At 39.9% G+C, this 20,149-nt stretch overlaps 4 protein-coding genes across 4 annotated transcripts; 2 read left to right on the top strand and 2 right to left on the bottom strand.

Annotated features, from left to right (window-relative positions):
* The first annotated feature begins 418 nt into the window (after positions 1-418).
* Positions 419-3,620, top strand: LOC103429486 (multiple organellar RNA editing factor 8, chloroplastic/mitochondrial-like). The gene is made up of 4 exons (XM_029100267.2): positions 419-994; positions 1,985-2,082; positions 2,180-2,245; positions 2,801-3,620. Exons 1-4 carry the CDS (start codon positions 588-590, stop codon positions 3,439-3,441), a joined length of 1,212 nt encoding a protein of 403 aa, XP_028956100.2. The 5' UTR covers positions 419-587; the 3' UTR covers positions 3,442-3,620.
* Positions 3,621-3,946: 326 nt separating this feature from the next.
* On the bottom strand, positions 3,947-6,181 carry LOC103403641 (receptor-like protein 3). Its single transcript, XM_008342484.3, has one exon. The coding sequence runs from the start codon at positions 6,179-6,181 to the stop codon at positions 3,947-3,949; it is 2,235 nt and encodes a 744-aa protein (XP_008340706.3).
* Positions 6,182-9,736: 3,555 nt separating this feature from the next.
* On the top strand, positions 9,737-10,201 carry LOC114825097 (uncharacterized). Its single transcript, XM_070819735.1, has one exon. The coding sequence runs from the start codon at positions 9,737-9,739 to the stop codon at positions 10,199-10,201; it is 465 nt and encodes a 154-aa protein (XP_070675836.1).
* A 6,562-nt stretch (positions 10,202-16,763) lies between these two features.
* Positions 16,764-18,452, bottom strand: LOC139194816 (receptor-like protein 2). The gene is made up of 2 exons (XM_070819734.1): positions 18,440-18,452; positions 16,764-18,346 (listed from the first exon to the last, which is right to left on the bottom strand). The coding sequence occupies exons 1-2, from the start codon at positions 18,450-18,452 to the stop codon at positions 16,764-16,766; spliced, it is 1,596 nt and encodes a 531-aa protein (XP_070675835.1).
* Positions 18,453-20,149: the final 1,697 nt, after the last annotated feature.

Raw genomic sequence — 20,149 nt, 5'->3', positions numbered from 1 at the left:
AGATATTTTTATGAGAAAAAGATATCGCTTAAAGCCTTTAATAATGTTTTTAAATTACTAAATCACTTCTATAGAAAGACAAAGAATCTCGAAGATTAACATGGAGCTAGATTATACTTAAATATCGAGAAGTTTGTACCCTTGTAAAAATGCATGGTCATCCAACTGATTAGACTGTTATGCTCAAGTTTTTCTCTTCGCACGAGTCACGTTTAGAAGATGAAAAAATAGATAGCACTTTACCGCAATGGTAGAAAGCAAACATGCCTATGCATCTCAGTGCGGTTTCGATCCCCACCGATATCTCTCCCTTACAACTAATAATTTAACTCTATAAAGTTGTCGTTTGTTAAAAAAATATAAAAAAAAAAGAAAAACAGAATAAAATTTAAAAGCACAAATAACTGAAAGAAGGAGAAGATAATTGGCATGCCATTTTGAGATATACGGATAAATTGAAAATCGAGGGGGTATTTATCATCACTCAGTCACTGCTATAAAACCTCCGCCAAAACCCTAACACCGCCCTTATCTCCCCCTCTCACTCTAGGGTTTATCAAAGCCCCAAACCCTCGTCGCGATCAACCATGGCGACCCATTTCTTCTCTCGCTCGATTCCCAAGTCCCAAGCGATGGCTTCATTTCTCTCTCGCTCCCTCTCCACCGCCACCTCCGCCACTTCCCTATCCACCGCCGCCCAATCTCGTTCTTCTTCGCTCTCTCTCCTCCACCGCCTCCGCCCTCTCGCCGGAGTCATGGCCTCCTCCGGAAGGCTCTCCCCTGCAATCGTCCGGTGCTTGTCGACCAGATCGACGACGTCGTCGCTCAGGGACCCAAACCCTAACTGGTCGAACCGGCCTCCCAAGGAGACGATCCTCCTCGATGGGTGTGACTTCGAGCACTGGTTGGTTGTCATGGAGGCCCCTCAGGGTGATATCACTAGGGATGAGATCATCAATAGCTACATCAAAACCCTGGCTACCGTCGTCGGAAGGTAACACCTGCTATTAATTTCTGTCTAATTTAATCATTTTTCTTACTTTTAATGTCTTTAGATTATGAGAAATCAGAATTGGAAATGGAGTTTTAGAATTTATATGTCTGTGTTTATAGTGTATTTGTTTCTTTAATTCATTTTCAATTTTTATCTGTATATGTTTTTTCAAAGTTGTAGCTTTTTAATTTTCTCTTTTTCGCTCTTGATTACAGTAGAATTTTGGGTTAAGTTGATTTGTATTGCACCAGGCAACTTTTGTTTGAGAAAATACAAGAGGTTGTTTCTCTATTGGGGGACGGTTGTATGCACATGCTACTCTCTGGCATTTATCTTGTTGTAGGATATTAGTTTATTTGTGTTATACACCGACTCGATTATGGTGTATAACATAATATATGAACATTTTCTTGATACCGTGCGCTGTAAAAGTTAATGGCTTTCTGTTGTATGCAGCTATTTTGTTATGGTCTGAATTTGGGATCACTATAGCTGTAGTAAGATAGGAAATGATTTTGTAATTGCAATTGGCCTTTATATAATATTTGTAGGGTTTTTGACTTTATTTTTTTTATATCACATAAATGTGTGTGTTTTGCTAAATTTCTTTTGTTTCTGTATATTTCAGCCAAAATTTGGGGGTGCACTTCTTAATGTTGGGTTATATGTTTTGTAAGTTCTAACAAAAGCAAAACTCATTAACTTTTTTTGTAGGCTTTTGATATTCAAAATCTAAACTATAACCCCACTTTGTGGCAGGGTCTTAATGATCTCTTAAATAGTATGTTCTTAATCATGTTTCTTGTAGCATGGTCTTGATCACTTTTTTTACAGACTAAAGTTTTTGTAAGATTCATGGCTTTCACATTTCAAAAAGCACATAGGATTGTACTGTATTCCTATTGTTTGTGTTTCCTGTGATTTATATTTTGTAATGAAGATTTATATAACCAAGTTAACATTGCTTGTACGCATTCGGCTGAACTGCAGTGAGGAAGAAGCAAGAATGAAGATCTACTCAGTTTCAACTAGGTGCTATTATGCATTTGGGGCGCTTGTATCTGAAGAGGTTTCACTCAAAATCAAAGGTGATTCTGCTTCTAAGTTGGGATTTTATTATTTTCTTGTGTCTGGGTTCTCATATATATATATATACGTGTGTGTGTATTTTTAAAATTCTTGCAGAGTTGCCTGGAGTCCGTTGGGTACTTCCTGATTCCTACTTGGATGTTAAGAACAAAGATTATGGAGGTACGGATATGCTTGTTTCTTCAAGTTGAATTTCAAAGAAAACAAATTATTTATAGCAATTGTTTCATTTAAGTCATGAGTCCCATTCCGTAATTGCTCTGGCAGTCTGATGATATTTTGATTTTAGATTTATTTCCTTATTTTTTCTGACAAAGGATAGTTTGAGGCTCTAGAATGTTACAGATGAAAGTTATTAGGCGGTTGATGTTGTAGCAGTGCTAGTGGTGTGTAGAACCGGTGAAATATAAAAACCCCTGTTGAAGGCTTTCTGCAACCCTAGTCAATATTGTGTACAGAGTTTTCATGTAAAATATCATAATTTTGAACTAACCAGTTTCGTGTGTCGATTGCATCTGAAAAAACGATCCATGGTAATTTTCATTTCAAAATTTCTGCACTCCCAAGAATTGTGGTCCGGGTACCTTGTGTTATAGTAATATTAAACAGCGTGTGTTTTTTCTACATTGTATAGCCTTTTCTATGTTGTTTTCAGCTAAGTTAACCAGGAAAATTCTTTTATTCACAATTTGTTTGCTTTCTTGTTTGTTTTGGCAGGTGAACCTTTTATTAATGGCCAAGCTGTGCCATATGATCCCAAGTACCATGAGGAATGGATAAGAAACAATAGTCGAGCAAATGAGAGAAACAGGCGTAATGACAGACCTCGTAACTTTGACAGATCAAGGAACTTTGAAAGGAGAAGGGAAAATATGCAGAATCGTGATTTTCAGAATACGGGTCCATCTCCTATGCCTAATCAAGCTGGGCCAAATTCGGGACCTGGACCTGCCAACATGGGTCCTCCACCCCCCAACAGGGGTCCAATGTCTCCCAACATGGGTCCTCCACCCCCCAACAGGGCTCCAATGCCGCCTCCCAACATGAGTCCTCCACCCCCGAACAGGGTTCCAATGCCGCCTCCCAACATGGGTCCACCAAACAACTACAATAATCCCCAGCCAAGCAACAACTGGAATTCTGGACCACCGAACAGCTATAATCAGGCGCCTCCCAACAGCTACAATCAGATGCCACCCAACAACTACAATCAGATGCCTCCCAATAACCCGGGAGGGGTGCCACCAAACAACATGGCTCCACCTTCTAATGCAGGATGGAATGATCCTGGACAATACCAGAATAACTACACGCCAGACAGGGATGCTGGAGTCAATCCTGGTCCAAAGCGTTACTAAGCTTGAGGCTAGTTGCGGTATGATGAGTCTTGTAGGCATGTTGTAGATAAACGAGGAGGTTGCTCGAGATGGGCTGTAGGTTTCAATGTTTCTGGTCTTGAATGATATTTGATTTGGCATATTGCTGTGGTCGGAACCTGGTTGCCTTTAATCCGAATATGATTACACTTTCAAGGTCATATCTTATGCGATTAGTCGCGTCTTTACTTTGGCGCGCAATACGAGTTCTTTCAGGTAGTGCACATATTGACAGAAAGCAGACTGCATGGGGATCCTTGTTAGATGGAACATGTTAATTTGCATGCCTCTGTGAAGATTATGTGTTGCTATTCTTTCCTAGATTGTTTTTGCATGATATGAGAGGGATTTGCAAATTACGATTTACGAGTCATTTACAAAGCAATAAGTTCGATAGCATAGGGACGTTTATTATAAAATAAAATACATAACAGAGGTTTATATTCGAAACCCTCAGATGCAACCGAGAAAAAACAAATAACTCTATTTAGCTAAGCCATCGTTTCATCCTATTCATGCGCACTGCTAACATGACATAGAGCCTATCCTGTACGTTGTCTGTGAACCGAAAGTACGCATATCTCCATGTCTTCTTTACGATCAAAGAACCACATACTCCCCAGAATCCGAAAATAAACCCCAACACAGTGGAAATATAGAACCACGGTAGTTGATGCCCATCGTCCTCATCATCTCGGTTATTCTTATAATGCGCATCAATGCGACACTCGATTGGAAGCGGTGCACCGCAAAGTTTTGGATTCCCCTCAAATGCAGAAGCTTCAAAGCTTTGGAGCTGAGTGCTTGTTGGGATTGGACCTTCGAGATTATTGGACGAGACATTAAACGAAGCCAAGAAATTAAGGCTCGCCATAGATGATGGGATTTTTCCGGACAAGTGATTCTCGGAGAGATCCAAAACTTCTAACTTCTTAAGGTTAGACATTTGGTCTGGAATGTTGCCGGAGAAGTTGGTGTCGTCTAGATACAACTCTTGGAGAAGCTGCAGTTGGCCGATCTCAGACGGTATATTACCGGTAATGTTGTTGGAAGAAATATCTATCAATGCAGGAAGGCCAGACAATATGCGGCGTAATCCATAGGAAATTAGTAGCCCTCTACTACTCGTAGCGTAGATTGGCAATTCGACTTCATATTGGTCTGCTTGAGCTGCAATAGGTTCATGTACCAACGCCGGTACTCTACAAAGTTCTTTGGGAAATTCACCTGAAATAAGGTTCATTCCGAGGCTTATATAAAAAAGCCTTGGTAGATCAGTCCCCAACCAGCTAGGAATTGTCCCTGTGATTTTGTTATATGCCAGATCCAAGATCTCAAGACTCTTTAGCTTTGCTAACCATACAGGTAGTCGACCGGTGAGATCATCAAACGACAAGGTCAAATGTCGAAGATTTCGGAATCCATCAAAACCAACCATGTCATAGTCAGATGGCATTCCTTCACCGTTAAAGGCATTCGTAAGGAAGAGTGTTCGAAGACTTTTGCAATGCATCAATATCTTCATTGCTCCAGTGACATTTTCCAATTGGAGGTCACTAAGAGAGAGGAAGGACAGAGAGTTTAGCGAAAGAATCTCAGGTTGTATTTGTCCCTCTAGATTGTTCGTAGATAATCGAATTGCTTTCAAGGATCTACATGAGTAAAGGCTTGTTGGCAACTTACCAGTGAAGTTGTTCCTATACATGTCAAGTTTAGTAAGTTGAACAAGTTTGGAGAAATTAAGCTTGGTAATGTCTCCTTCCAAGTTATTTCGTCCCAAACGTAGTTCTACAAGGATGGTGCAATTCATCAGAGATTTGGGCAACGGACCTTGTTGGTCGTTGAAATCGAGCTTTACAATTTTTATCCTGGAGAGCTTCCCCAAACGGAGAGGGAGTACTCCGCTTAGTTGATTGAAGGAGAGATCAAGGATTGCGAGGTTGGTGAGGTTGACAATTTTATCACTAATGCCTCCATGTAGTGAATTCAGAGGTACTGTAACTTCTTCGAGTTTGGTAGCATTATAGATATCTTCTGGAAGTAGCCCTGAGAGATTATTGTGACCAGCACGAAAAATCTGCAGCTCGGAACACCTCCCAAAACCGTGGTAAATGTTGCCACTGAATTGGTTTGAGGAAAAATCCAACACTTTAATTAAGGGGTTAGAATGGAGACATATAGAGGATGGGATGTAGCTGGAGAAGGCATTGTTGCTGACGTTGAAACTTGTCAAATTCCAAGCATGCATGAAGAACGAAGATGGAATTGGACCATGGAAGTGATTGCTTGACAAATCGAGTGTCCGGATGTTGCCGGATGTTAGAGACAAAGGTAGCTCTCCAGAAAGAAGGTTATAGCTCAAATCAAGAATCTTAAGAGAATTCAAGGACTCAAAGAGTTTATTTTCGAGTGAACCGAGAAGTGAATTGTGGGAGAGATTCAAGTGGGTGAGATGCGTGAGGTTTGCAAGTGAGGATGACAAGGTAAAAATAACTCCGTCGAGCCCCTTCGAGGGTAAGAGCAAATGGGTGACCCAACCTTCCGGATTACAAGTGATGCCTTCCCAACTACAACAGTTAATGGAAGTCCAATTTAAAGGAGGAGAGGATAGAGTGAGGTTGAAGGACAAGAGAGCGCTACGTTCATTTTGGTTGCATGCGTGGATATTTGGAGATGTAATGGACGTGAATAAGAGGATTATGAGAAGGAAGCCATGAGCCATGGTGTTAGAAGGCTTGTTGCAGCTCAATGTTTTTCTGTCTTCATATATATAGTAGGATCTCGAGTGTCTGCGTTTAGAAATTATGCTTCATTAGACGGAAAAGCAGCTTTGGCAACATTAGAAAACAACCATAATTACACATTAGAAGTCGAGGGGTCCTCTAATAACCCAACTGAGAATTTGGCAAACAAGCACAATGCAATTTTTTCCAACCCCTTCAAGGCGTCGAATAGAGATTTTGCACTAAAGAAACCACAAACGACGACCTTCGCTCATTGGATCTGCTAAAGAGAATTCAAGATAGGGGAGATGGTAGCAACAAAGACAATAAGCTTAATTAGGCCCGAAGCACAAGGAAACTCTTTTAAAAAAATGCCAAGTGCTTTTTTTTTTCTTCTGAAAAGTACTTCCTTCATGTGCTTCTTTTTTCAAGTTTTTTTTTTACTCACAATTACGGTTAGCTTTTTCTGTTAAATGTTGTTAAAAGCTCTTTGGTGATCTTAAAACTCTTTCAGTTGCTTTAAAAACATTGCCAAACATGCCTAGTCTTGCGAAGCTCCAACTCCACATTAAGAATAGAGAAGTAGTGAGTGTTCTTTATCTCAAAAATTAAAACACGTATTTGACCTAGCAAAATGCCATTATTTGGATAAAATGCTCATATATCATAGAGAAGCAGTGAGTGTTGTTCATCTCACCGTGTATTAGAAGTTCAAGTTAATTATTTTCCTAGTGAAATGATTTTTCTTGGAAGATTGGACGTTTGTCATTTTTTTCCACCATTGAGTTTTATATCTGACTTATCATACTTGCAATATCCATTAAGATTACGTTTTTACGCCTCAATAGTCGTTGACCGTAATTAATATTGCCCCTAGGGTTGGGCAAGTGGTTTCATGAAGAAGGTGGGGTTCCACTGTAAGACCAATTGGCAATATGAGGAGTCGCCTAACTCCTTATAAGTTCTCGCATGGTTTGGTCCCTCACCGAGGTGAAACTTTGTCGTCACATTCTCACATGTCTTTTCATGTGTGGCAAATTTTCAAGCCTAACACATGGTCCCTCATTGATGTGGAACATTGTCGTCACATTCTCACACGCCTCCTCATGTGTGGCAAATTTTCAAGCCTAAGACTTGGACAACATAAATTAGGTGATGTGGAGCAAGTGTGAAAGTTGAGGTTCCACCGTAAAACTAATTGGCAATATAGAGAATAACCTACCCTTTTATAATTAAGCCCTTGCATAGTTTAGCCCCTCACTGATGTGGGACTTTGTTCTCACATTTTCACGGTACCATGGTACCACTGCGACCATCGCTACCACTGCCCCACAACCACTGCGACCACTGCACCACACTGCCATTATAACCTAGTTCAGCTGTAGAAAGAAGTTTACAACCTATAGTACGCTGGTTCATGAGTCGATATTATACCATATATTTTACCATATTCTTGGTATTAAGTTATTTTAGCATACGTTCTAGGTTGGAGGTCCATGTAGAACATACTTTAGGAAAACCAAACATTCAAATATGCATGGGTAATTCATAAGTAATTGGAAGAAGTGGGTAGGATTGTTAAGGTGATGGCGGAATCCTAATTCTTTTACAAATTGATTTTCAAAACTGTTTTATTTTAGTTTATTTTACCTTTGCCGATTTTTTAAATATTTTTAATTAAATTCGTTATTTTTTTTCTTTCTATTTTAGGTCTTAAAATCAACATTTTTCAAAACTTTGTTTCAAGTAACTAATTAAGATTTGGTTTTACATAAATTGTTTTAAATAATCCTTATGGAGAACGACTTTGTTTGAGCCATTTATACTACAATTATCTTGTTCTCTTCCAAGCATTTGAAATGGTTTTATCTCTGCTTTTGTAGGTGGAAAAAATGCTAATACTGGTTACGGAAAGAAAAGAAAAGATGTGGTTATGCTGCTGTTCAACTTGATCTTGGAGAAAATAGACTACGGTTCTACAGTAGATATTACATCCACAACACAACCTTGCAGATCAGTAAAATTGTGACCAAAATGGAAAATAGAAGCCAAATCCGAAAAACAAAATCCATCGATCACACCGGCAAGGCTTTTGATCGATGTCAAAATATTGGCAAGGCAAGCCGGATAGTTCATGCGTGTGAAGGTGAGATATAACTTCCGGCAATGATAGTTCACCGAGCACACATTTTTCTCATGAAAAGATTGCACTTCAGCTCGATGAACACTTCGTTGTAATATTGGCAATTTGGACTGAAACCTTGCAAACAAATGAGGGATGAGGTTACCATACGCTAATTCCTCTGCCCCTGGGAATACAGAAACTCAAGCACACTCCCCTGGTTTCTCATTCGCTGCCCTAAGAGAGGATGAGATTACCATAGCTAGTTCCATTTTTTTGTTTTTGGTAGCTCTTATCTGGTCTGCGAACGAATATTCAAAGAAAGTATCGCTGAAAAACATTAGAGAAATAGGTGACTGAATCTTATATGCTAATTCAAAAGCACAAATATTCGAAGAAAATATCATAAAACTTGCTGAGTCTTTTAACGTTTCTATTGCTCTCTGCTTGATTAGCTCACAAGTCTCTGCATTATATGAAAGATCGAAACTTCAGATTCGGCCAAATGTATGAAAGTTTAAAATTCAACGAACATTTACACTCGGTTTCCATTTACCTGAACTATGTTTCCTACTTTTGTTCCATGTATCCTCCCTTTGTTGGCTTGTCCTTTTTTTTCCGTCTCTGTCTCTCCTTTTCTTCTTGCTAAGAAACAATATTCGAGCAAATGAGAGAAACAAGCGTAATGAAAGACCTCGTAACTTTAACAGATCAAGGAGCTTTTAAAGGAGGGAAAATATGCAGAATCGTGATTTTCAGAATACCAGTCCATCTCATGTGCCTAATCAAGCTGGGTCAAATTCGGGACCTAGACCTGCCAACATGGGTCCCCCACCCCCAAACATTGGTTCCAATGCCGCCTCCCATTTCCCAACATGGCTCCACCAAACAACTATGATTGCCCCCGCCAAGTGACAACTGGAATTCTGGGCCACCGAACAACTACAATATTCAGGCGCCTCCCAACAACTATAATCAGATGTTGCCCAACAACTACAATTAAATGCCTTCCAATCACCCAGAAGGGGTGCGACCAAACAACATGGCTTCGCCTTTTAATGCAGGAAGGAATGGTCCATGACAATACCAGAATAACTACACTCCAAACAGGGATGCCAGAGTCAATACTGGTCCAAACTGTAGAGAAGTCAACGATATCATACCTGATATCTTGGCTTAGTTTAGGAAACAAATTTGTAATTGATTTGTATAGGTTTATATTCCTGTTGTATACCTAGAATGTAGGCTAGTTTACTTCTCAGTCAAGAGTTCTTCTTTGTATAAATGTCTTGGTATCAATAGAAGAAAATCACTTCCGCAAAATATAATCTTGCTCTATTTTACATGGTATCAAGAGCTAGGTCAAAACCCTAGTTCTTGCCGCTGCCCTTTTTATCTTGCTATTTTTCAATAGCTTTTTCCGTCAACCATCATGGCCACTGACGACCTTTCCAAAGGTTCCGCGGCTGATGTTTCAAACCCATTGTTTATCCATCATTTAGATCACCCATCTATAATGCTGGTTTTGAAGCCCCTTAATGGGGACAATTACTCTACTTGGTCCCGTGCAATGAGGATCTCCCTTAGTGCCAAAAACAAGCTCGGCTTTGTTAATGGTACTGTCACACCGCCTTCCGAGAAGACCAAACCTGACGACCATGCTACATGGCAGAGATGGAATGACATGATCGTTGCGTGGATTATCAACTCCATTGATTCAGAATTTTCTGATAGTATCCTCTACATGACTGATGCTCATGCAATTTGGGAGGAATTGCGAGAGCGATATTCACAAAGCAATGCTCCTTGGATTTTCCAGTTACAACGGGACATTGTTTCTCTTACTCAAGATCAACTTTCTATTGCTACGTACTACACGAAGTTGAAGAAATTGTAGGATGAATTGGCGTCTTACAATGACTCCACTTCCTACACGTGTGGAATGCAGAATGAAAGGAACAAATTGATGCAGTTTCTTATGGGCCTCAATGAGTCCTATGGTGCCATTCGAGGGCAAGTCTTGCTGATGAATCTTTTACCCATTGTTTGTTAGGCCTATGCTTCAATTTCCCAGGAAGAGAAGCAAAGATCTCTTACTGCCTCACATGGAGTCACCGAGACAGCAGCTATGGCTGTTCGACAAGGTGGTTCGCGATCGTCTGGGTCCTTTAGTCGCAAGCCCCTGCACTGTTCATTGTGATCATGACTCACACCATTGATACGTGTTACCAGCTTCACGGATATCCACCGGGGCATCATCTTCACTAAGTTAAGCCTAAAAAAGGAAACAAGCCTTCTAAAAAGGAAGGCAGTTATTCTTTGTCTGCGAATCAAGTTTTAGAAGGTGCCACTTTGAAGGAGATGAAGTCGGTGATGTCTGGGTTATATGACACCCAATTCCAGCAAATTCTTCACATAATGAATAATAAAGGAGGTGATGCATCCGTTCCTCCAAAAGCTAATGTCGTTGCCATGAAGACATGTTTGTCGAAATCCCTTTTGCCTTTACGTTGATGGATAATCGATAATGGTGCAATGGATCATATAACCTCCTCACTAGATTTACTCACTGATGGTGTCAAACACACCAACTTGTCACCAGTTTTATTACCAAGTGGAGAGCAAGCTCGCATTGTCTCCATTGGGAATGTCCCTTTGAGTTATACTTTTTTGTTGCGAGATGTGTTGTGTGTGTCAACTTTCAAAGTAGATTTGATGTCTGTGAGTCGAATTACAAGTGGATTACATTATTCCGTAACCTTTTTTCTTTCGTGGTGTATTATGCAGGACTTGACGACGAAGACGGTGATTGGTTTGGGTAAGCAACGTGGAGGGCTCTATTATTTGGTGGTGTTGACTCCCACAACATCTGGTAGCCCACGCCGAGTCAGCAACCTTGTTCTCTCACCTATGGAGTTGTGGCATCGACGTCTGGGTCACTTATCATCCTTTAGACTAGATTTCATGTCGAAACACTTGTTGCATTTCCCTTTTTAAGTCAAATAATGCTTGTGATATTTGTCCATTAGCCAAGCAAAGACGTTTACCTTTTGGTGTTAGTTCCAATACAACTACAAAATCATTTGATTTGATCAATTGCAATATTTGGGGTCCTTATAAAGTTGCTTCTACTTCTGGAGCAAAATATTTCTCAACTATAGTGGATGATTATTCCCATTTCACATGGATTTTTCTTATGCAACACAAATCAGAAACACAACATATCCTCAAGGTTTTTTTTCCTCTTTTGTTCATACTCAGTTCAATACATCCATTCGCCAAATAAGAGTAGCCAATGGTGGAGAATTTTTTTCACTTTGTGGTTTCTTTCAAGATCATTGCGTAATTTATCAACACTCTTGTATCTATACGCCTTAACAAAATGGGGTAGTCGAGCGCAAGCATCGTCACATACTTGAAATTGTTCATGCCTTGCGTTTCCAAGCTAATCTTCCCCTTCATTTTTGGGGTGAATGTGTGCTTACGGCTATCCATCTCATTAATCGTCTTCCTACATTAATCCTTTCCCATCAGACGCCTACATTAATCTTTTCCCATCAAACCTTTTGAACGGTTGTACTCTAAACCACCTTCTTTTTCCCATCTTAAAGTCTTTGAATGTCTTGCTTATGCAACCGACACACACATCTCCCACAAAATTGCCCCCCGAGCTCATAAATGTGTCTTTCTAAGGTACCCCGTTGGTCAAAAGGCGTACAAACTTTACAATCTTACCACCCACCAATTTTTTACTAGCAGAGATATTGTTTTTCATGAACATATTTTTCCTTACCATTCTTCTCCATCTTCCACTTCATCCATCACTACACCAACACCTACATCATCCCCTGACACCATACTTTCTTTCCTACTCCCTCTTTGCATGGACCTCCATCATCATTACTTCTAAACGCTATCTTACCGTGCCCTTCTTCACCCTTACCTCCTTCTCCATCACCAGTGTCTAGTGACTTTTCTGCTGCCACTTTTCAACCCGAGTCTTCCCTAGATTCTCATCTCCATGCCGACCCTTTTCCACTTTCTGTTGCAGCACCTTTAGAGTCACTTTCCGCACCATCCGTGCCTCTTGCACCTCCTGCACCGGTGCTCCATCGCTCTAGTTGTGACTCATCTCTGCCTCCAAAGTTGCGGGACTATGATTGCCCTACTCTCAAGCTTACCCAACCAGATTCTCCGTTGTCTTCGTTGTCTGGTCACACTACAGGTACACGTTATCCACTTGCTAATTATCTCACTTATCATCGTTTCTCACCCGCACAACAATCTTTTCTTGCAATTATCACTCAACAGGTGGAACCCCAAACTTATATCGAAGCTGCTGCTTCCCCTCATTGGCAGGCTGCCATGATTTCCGAATTACAGGCCTTGGAAGCCAATCATACTTGGACTCTCACCCCTTTTCCCGTTGGTAAATCTCCCATTGGTTGTTGTTGGGTCTACAAAATCAAGCATCGTTCAGATAGCTCCATTGAATGTTATAAAGCTAGTTTGGTTGACAAGGGTTACACACAGCTTGAAGGTATTGACTTTCATGATACTTTCTCTCCCACTACTAAAATGATCACTTTTCGCTGCCTCTTAGCTCTTGCTGCTTCCTATCACTGGTCCCTCCATCAACTTGTCGTCAACAATGTGTTTCTTCATGGTGATCTTCATGAAGAAATATATATATGCTTCCTCTTCCAGGTCTCCGACGATAGGGGAATAATTTCGTTTGTTGCCTTAACAAATCTCTATATGGATTAAAGCAAGTATCTCGTCAATGGTTTGCAAATTTTTCCGAAGCTATTCAATCTATTGGTTATGTCTAATCAAAGGTTGATTATTCTTTATTCACACGGCAGCGAGGCAAGTCTTTTACAACACTCTTAATTTATGTTGATGATATTTTGATCACTGACAATGATCCTAATGCAATTGATGCTCTCAAAACATTCCTTAATAGTCGTTTCAAAATCAAGGACCTTGGTGACTTGAAATACTTTCTAGGCATTGAAGTGTCACATTCAAAGAATGAGATTTTCATTTCTCAACGTAAGTATGCTTTAGAGATTTTGAAGGATGGTGGTCTCTTGGGAGCTCGCCCAGTTGAGTTTCCCATAGAACAAAACCTTAAGCTTTCAGACAATGGTGAGTTGCTTAAAGATCCGGCACAGTATAGGAGGTTGGTGGGCCGATTGATCTATTTAACGATTACTAGGCGGGACATAACATATTCAGTGCATGTGTTAAGTAGATTTATGCATGAACCTTGTCACCCACACGTGAAAGCAGCTCTCCGAGTTTTGAAATATAAAAAGAATACTCCTAGACAAGGTTTGTTTTTCTCTTCTAAAAATGACTTGACCTTGAGTGCATATTGTGATTTAGATTGGGCAGGATGCCCTACGACATGAAGATCAACCACAGGGTATTGTGTTTTTTTAGGCTCTTCATTGATTTCTTGGAGATCAAATATACAAAAGACCATATCTTTGTCATAAGCTGAGGCTGAATATAGAGCCATGACTAGAACTTATTGTGAACTATCGTGGCTTCGATATCTTCTAAAGGACTTGGGTTTGTTGCATCCAAAACCGGCCTTATTGCATTGTGACAACAAAGTAGCCCTTCATATTGCTGCTATTCCAGTTTTCCATGAATGTACTAGACATATAGAGATGGATTGCCACTTTATTAGAGATAAGATACAAGATGGTTCCGTTGTCACACAATTTGTTCCCTCTTCACACCAACTTGCAGATGTATTCACAAAAGCATTGGGGAAGGAAACTTTCTTGACTATTATACACAAGTTGGGAGTTCTTGACATCCACTCTATAACTTGAGGGGGAGTGTAGTGAAGTCAACTACATCATTCCTGATATCTTGGCTTAGTTTAGGAAACAAATTTGTAATTGATTTGTGTAGGTTTATATTCCTGTTGTATACCTAGAATGTAGGCTAGTTTACTTCTCAGTCAAGAGTTCTTCTTTGTATAAATGTCTTGGTATCAATAGAAGAAAATCACTTCCACAAAATATAATCTTGCTCTATTTTACACAAACCGTTACTAAGATGGAGGCTAGTTACGGTATGATGAGTCTTGTTGGCATGTTGTAAATAAACGAGGAGGTTGCTCGAGATGGCCCAAAGGTTTTAATGTTTCTGGTCTTGAATGATACTTCGTTTGACATATTGTTTTGGTCGGAACCTGGTTGCCGTTTATCCTAATATGATTTACATTTCTTATGCTATTAGTCAAGTTTTTACTCTGGTACGCATAATGAGTTCTTTCAGGTAGTGCACATATTCACAGAAAGCAGTATGCATAGTAATCCTTGTTACATGGAACATGTTAATTTGCAGTCGTCTGTGAAGATTATGTGTTGCTAATCTTTCGTAGATTGTTTTTGCATATTTTGTGTTGATGTTATTTGCTAGAAAAATGACAGGTTACATTGTCAATTTGGTAACCCGATTCTCAGTTTGGTCCCTGAATCAAGGTTTTGACTTCTTTAGTCTATGTTTGGGTTGAGGGATTTCCATGTCTCAAGGAATCGAGACCAAGTTAGAAGGGATTAGAAAAGTGAGACCCAAGTTAGAGGGGATTAGAAATGTGGGAGGGATGTGAGAGGGCTTTGCAAATTACGATTTACGAGTCATTTACAAAGCAATAACTTCGATAGCATAGGAACGTTTATTATATTATAAAATAAAATACATAACAGAGGTTTATGTTTGAAACCCTCAAATGTAACCGAGAAAAAACAAGTGATTAACAGAGTATTTAAAAAAAAAAAAAATTGGCCGCAAAGTCCATCCTACTCCAGCATTGTTATCATGGGAATTGACTTTAAGGAGAATTTAATGATAAACAAGAAAAATACAATATGTCAAGGGGGACATGAGGCCAAACCCGTACCATTAAAGAATAACAACAATTCAAAACCTCTTTCAGCAAAACATGTAACAAGAAAGGTTAGAAAGGTTGTGAGAATAAGCAGCTGCAGCACAAGAACGGCATGAATCCCACCAATCAGCAACTTGATTACCCTCTCTAAAAATATGAGAAATCTGAACCTGCATGGAGGATTGTAAAATTCGATAGTTATACCAACTAACCAAAAGCCTCCAATGGATAGATGTCAAAGAAGGTGAAGATGAAGAAAGAAGATGAACAACCAGTGAGGAGTCACATTCAATCCATAAGGAATGCCAACCTTTATCCCAAGCTAAAGATACAACATGAATAACAATGCGTAGTTTAGCATCCAAAGATAAGGCCAAGCCTATTGAACCCGTAAAACAACCAAGAGAATGACTCGTAAAATCCCGAAATATACCACCAAATGCAGCCACACCAGGGGAACCTCTTGCAGCACCATCAATATTTACTTTGATCCAAGACTGAGAAGGCGGGCGCCACAACACCTCAATAATTTTTGGAGCCTTAGCAAGACGTCCACGAACACCAATATAATGAAGAATACAAAGCTTTTCCACAAAATTCTTCATACAGCCGGAATTGAGAGAATCAATTTCAAGGAGTTGAAATTTAATAGACCTTACAACATAATTGATGGAAACAACCTCCTTATGAAAACGAACAACGTTGTGAGCATGCCAAAACGAGCAGCTGCACTTGGGTACCAAAACCTTGTTGTAAAGGATAATGGAAAAGCTAAAAATATCTTGAAATAAATATTGAACTCTGAATAATTCCAAAACAGTAGACCAAATTTTTTTATTCTATTCTTTTCTCTAAGAGTCGTTTCTTCTTTACCTTGTCCTTATTTATTTTTGTAGAGCCTGTGTATATTCTATCTTCCGCCACTCACTTTTTCTCTCCCCTTTCTCTCTCTGTCTCTCTTTGCCTAATCCTAAGGAAGGCTAGGTCATGGGAAAAGGAAGGCTGGGTCGCATCAACCAATTCACGGAAGATGGATGAACTCCGATTTCAGGACTTACGGTCGGTGTTAGCGGCGAAGGCGTTGTGGCTTTCCTGTTGAGATTTTTTTGGATGTCAAGCAGAAGGCATCGTGTCTTTACTTTGCCGTGAAGTATAAGTTCTTTCAGGTAGTGCACATATTGACAGAAAGCAGACATTACATGGAACATGTTAATTTGCAATCTTCTGTGAAGATTATGTGTTGCTTTTCTTTCGTAGATTGTTTTTGCATGCCATGCTCTCACATTGTTTTTGCATAAGTCGGTAAACACCATTCTCAGTTTGGTCCCTGAATCAAGTTTTTGACTTCTTTAGGCTATGTTTGGGGTGAGGGATTTCCAAGTCTCAAGGAATCGAGACCAAGTTAAAGGTGATCAGAAATGTGGGAGGGATATGAGGGGGATTTGCAAATTACAATTTACGAGTCATTTACAAAGCAATAACTTCGATGACATAGGGACGTTTATTATAAAATAAAATACATAACGGAGGTCTATGTTCCAAACACTCAAATGCAACCGAGAAATATGACATAGAGCCTATCCTGTACATTGTCTGTGAACCGAAAGTATACATATCTCCATGTCTTCTTTACGGTCAAAGAACCACATACTCCCCAGAATCCAAAAATAAACCCCAACACAGCGGAAATATAGAACCACGGAAGTCGATGCCCATCGTCCATATCATCTCGGCTGCTCTTATCATGCTCCTCAATGTGACACTTGTTTGGAAGTGGAGCACCACAAAGTTTTGGATTCCCCTCAAATGCGGAAGCTTCAAAGCTTTGGAACTGATTGCTTGTTGGGATTGGTCCTTCGAGATTATTGTACGAGACATCAACGCTTCTCAAGAAATTAAGGCTCGCCATAGACGATGGGATTTTTCCAGACCAGTGATTCTTGGAGAGATTCAAATCTTCTAACTTCTTAAGGTTATACATTTGGTCTGGAATGTTGCCGGAGAAGTTGTTATCAACTAGAGACAACCCTTGGAGAAGCTGCAGTTGGCCGATCTCATTAGGTATACTACAAATAATGTTGTTGGAAGCAAGATCTATCAATGGAGGAAAGCCAGACAATCTGCGGTGAAATTCATAGGTAATTAGTACCTCGCTCGATTTGATACTGTAGATTGGCAATTCGAGATCATATTGGTCTGCTTGAGCTGCAATAGGTTCATCTACCAACGACGGTACTCTACAAAGTTCTTTCGGAAATTCACTTGAAATAAGGTTCATTTCCAAGTTTATAGAAAAAAGCCTTGGTAGATCAGTCCCCAACCAGCTAGGAATTGTCCCTGTGAATTTGTTACCTGCCAGAGACAAGAACTCAAGACTCTTTAGCTTTGCTAACCATACAGGTATTTGACCGGTGAGATCACAATACGACAAGGTCAAAATTCGAAGATCTCGGAATCCATCAAAACCAACCATGTCATCGTTAGATGGCATTCGTTCACCATTAAAGGCATTCGTAAGGATGAGTGTTTGAAGACTTTTGCAATGCATCAATATCTTCATTGCTTCCGTGACATTTTCCAATGGGATTTGACTAAGAGAGAGGAAGGACAGAGAGTTTAACGAAAGAATCTCAAGTTGTATTTGTCCATCTAGATTGTTTGAACCTAATCGAATTGCTTTCAGGGATCTACATGAGTAAAGGCTTGTTGGCAACTTACTAGTGAAGTTGTTCATATAGAGGTCAAGTTTAGTAAGTTGAACAAGTTTGGAGAAATTAAGCTTGGTAATGTCTCCTTCCAAGTTATTTCGTCCCAAACGTAGTTCTACAAGGTTGGTGGAATTCATCAAAGATTTGGGCAACAGGCCTTGTAGGTCGTTGAAATTGAGGGTTATGATTTTTAACCTGGAAAGCTTCCCCAAACCGAGAGGGAGTACTCCGCTCAGTTGATTGAAGCAGAGATCAAGGATTGTGAGGTTGCTGAGGTTGACAATTCTCTCACTAATGCCTCCATATAGTGAATTCAGATGTAATGAAATTTCTTCGAGTTTGGTAGCATTATAGATATCTTCTGGAAGTAACCCTGAGAGATTATGCACGAAAAATCTGTAGCTTGGAACACCTCCAAAAACTGCGTAAAATGTTGCCACTGAATTGATTTAAGGAAAAATCCAACACTCTAATCAAGGGGTTAGAATGGAGACATATAGGGGACGGGATGTACCTGGAGAAGGCATTGTTGCTGACATTGAAACTTGTCAAATTCCAAGCAAGCATGAAGAATGGAGACGGAATTGGACCATGGAAGTGGTTGCTTGATAAATCGAGTGTCCGGATATTTTCGGATGTTAGAGACAAAGGTAGCTTTCCAGAAAGAAGGTTATAGCTCAAATCAAGAATCTCAAGAGAATCCAAGGACTCAAAGAGTTTATTTTCAAGTGAACCGTGAAGTGAATTGTCGGAGAGATTCAAGTGGGTGAGCTGCGTGAGGTTTGCAAGTGAGGAGTGTTGGGGCTTAAAAAGACTTCACTACTTTGGAGACGTTTATCTCACAAAGAAGAATGTAATGCAGTGGAATTGATAGGCAAGAGAAAGAAAGAACACTCAAAGTATTACACAAGATTTTTATTCACTCATAAACTTAGTACAAAAGGAAACACTCAAACATTCTTAGAAGCTTTGTTGCTTCTTCTCACTTCTCACTACTTTCTTTCTTGGTTGTTGCAAATGGTGTGGATGCCTTCTCCTTTTATAGGTATGGATGGAACCTTGGAGAAGCATGGAAACATCATGCTAGATATATCTAGATAATTCCACTACCTTCCTAAGCTAGAATTATCTACATTAATCTTGTATGTTGGTGGAATCCTCACCATTTTTCTAGACTCTTCCACCAACTTGAACTTTGCTAGAATTCTCTAGCATGTGCACACATTGGCTTTGGGTTGGATCACTTGTCTTGGGCCTAAGACAAGATTACTATTCAACATCCCCCCTTAATCTTGTCTTGTGACGCCGATTGAGTTTCTCAGTCTGACAAAGTCTTCTTGCCTGAGTGGTTTGGTAAATATGTCGGCAACTTGGTCTTGTGACTTCACGTATTCCACTTGCACATCCTTTCTTTCAATGCACTCTCTTATGTAGTGATAACGAGTATCTATGTGCTTGCTCCTGTCATGAAATACTGGATTCTTTGCTAGAGCTATTGCAGACTTGTTGTCGACATAGATCTCTGTTGGCTCTTCTTGTGGCATGCTTAATTCTTTCAGCAAGTTTCTCAGCCAGATTGCATGACAGACACATGAGGTAACAGCTACGTATTCAGCTTCGCAGGTAGAAAGAGTGACAATCGGTTGCTTCTTCGACATCCATGTGAATGCAGTGTCTCCCATGAAGAACACAAATCCAGTAGTGCTTTTTCTATCGTCGGAATCTCCTTTAAGGTATCGAAGAATTCTTTTGGCTGTCTTCAAATGTGCAGTTGTGGGATTCTCCATGTAGCGACTGACTAATTCGACGGCATAGAGAATATCTGGTCTTGTGCAAGTCAAGTAACGCAAGCTTCCAACTAGACTTTTGAAAAATGTTGGATCTACGCTTTCTCCTTTGTCATGCTTGGTTAGTTTGACTCCGCACTCCACTGGCATGCTTATGGGCTTGCAGTCGTCCATTTTGAAATTTTCCAGTATCTCTTTTGTGTAACTTTCTTAGGAGATGAAAATACCTTTTTCGTTCTGCTGGACTTCAATGCCTAGGTAGTATGACATCAACCCGATGTCAATCATCTCGAATTCTTTGGTCATCACTATCTTGAACTCTTCGTACATGCTTGGATCACTTCCAGTGAAGATTAGATCATCCACATATAAGCACACAATCAGAATATCTTCATCTTTGACTTTGACGTAGAGAGCATGTTCATGAGGGCACTTGA

Source organism: Malus domestica, chromosome 03 (assembly GCF_042453785.1).
Source record: "Malus domestica chromosome 03, GDT2T_hap1".
NCBI lineage: Eukaryota > Viridiplantae > Streptophyta > Magnoliopsida > Rosales > Rosaceae > Malus > Malus domestica.
Note: the sequence above shows the minus strand (reverse complement) of the source record. Positions and strands in the feature narration are given on the sequence as shown.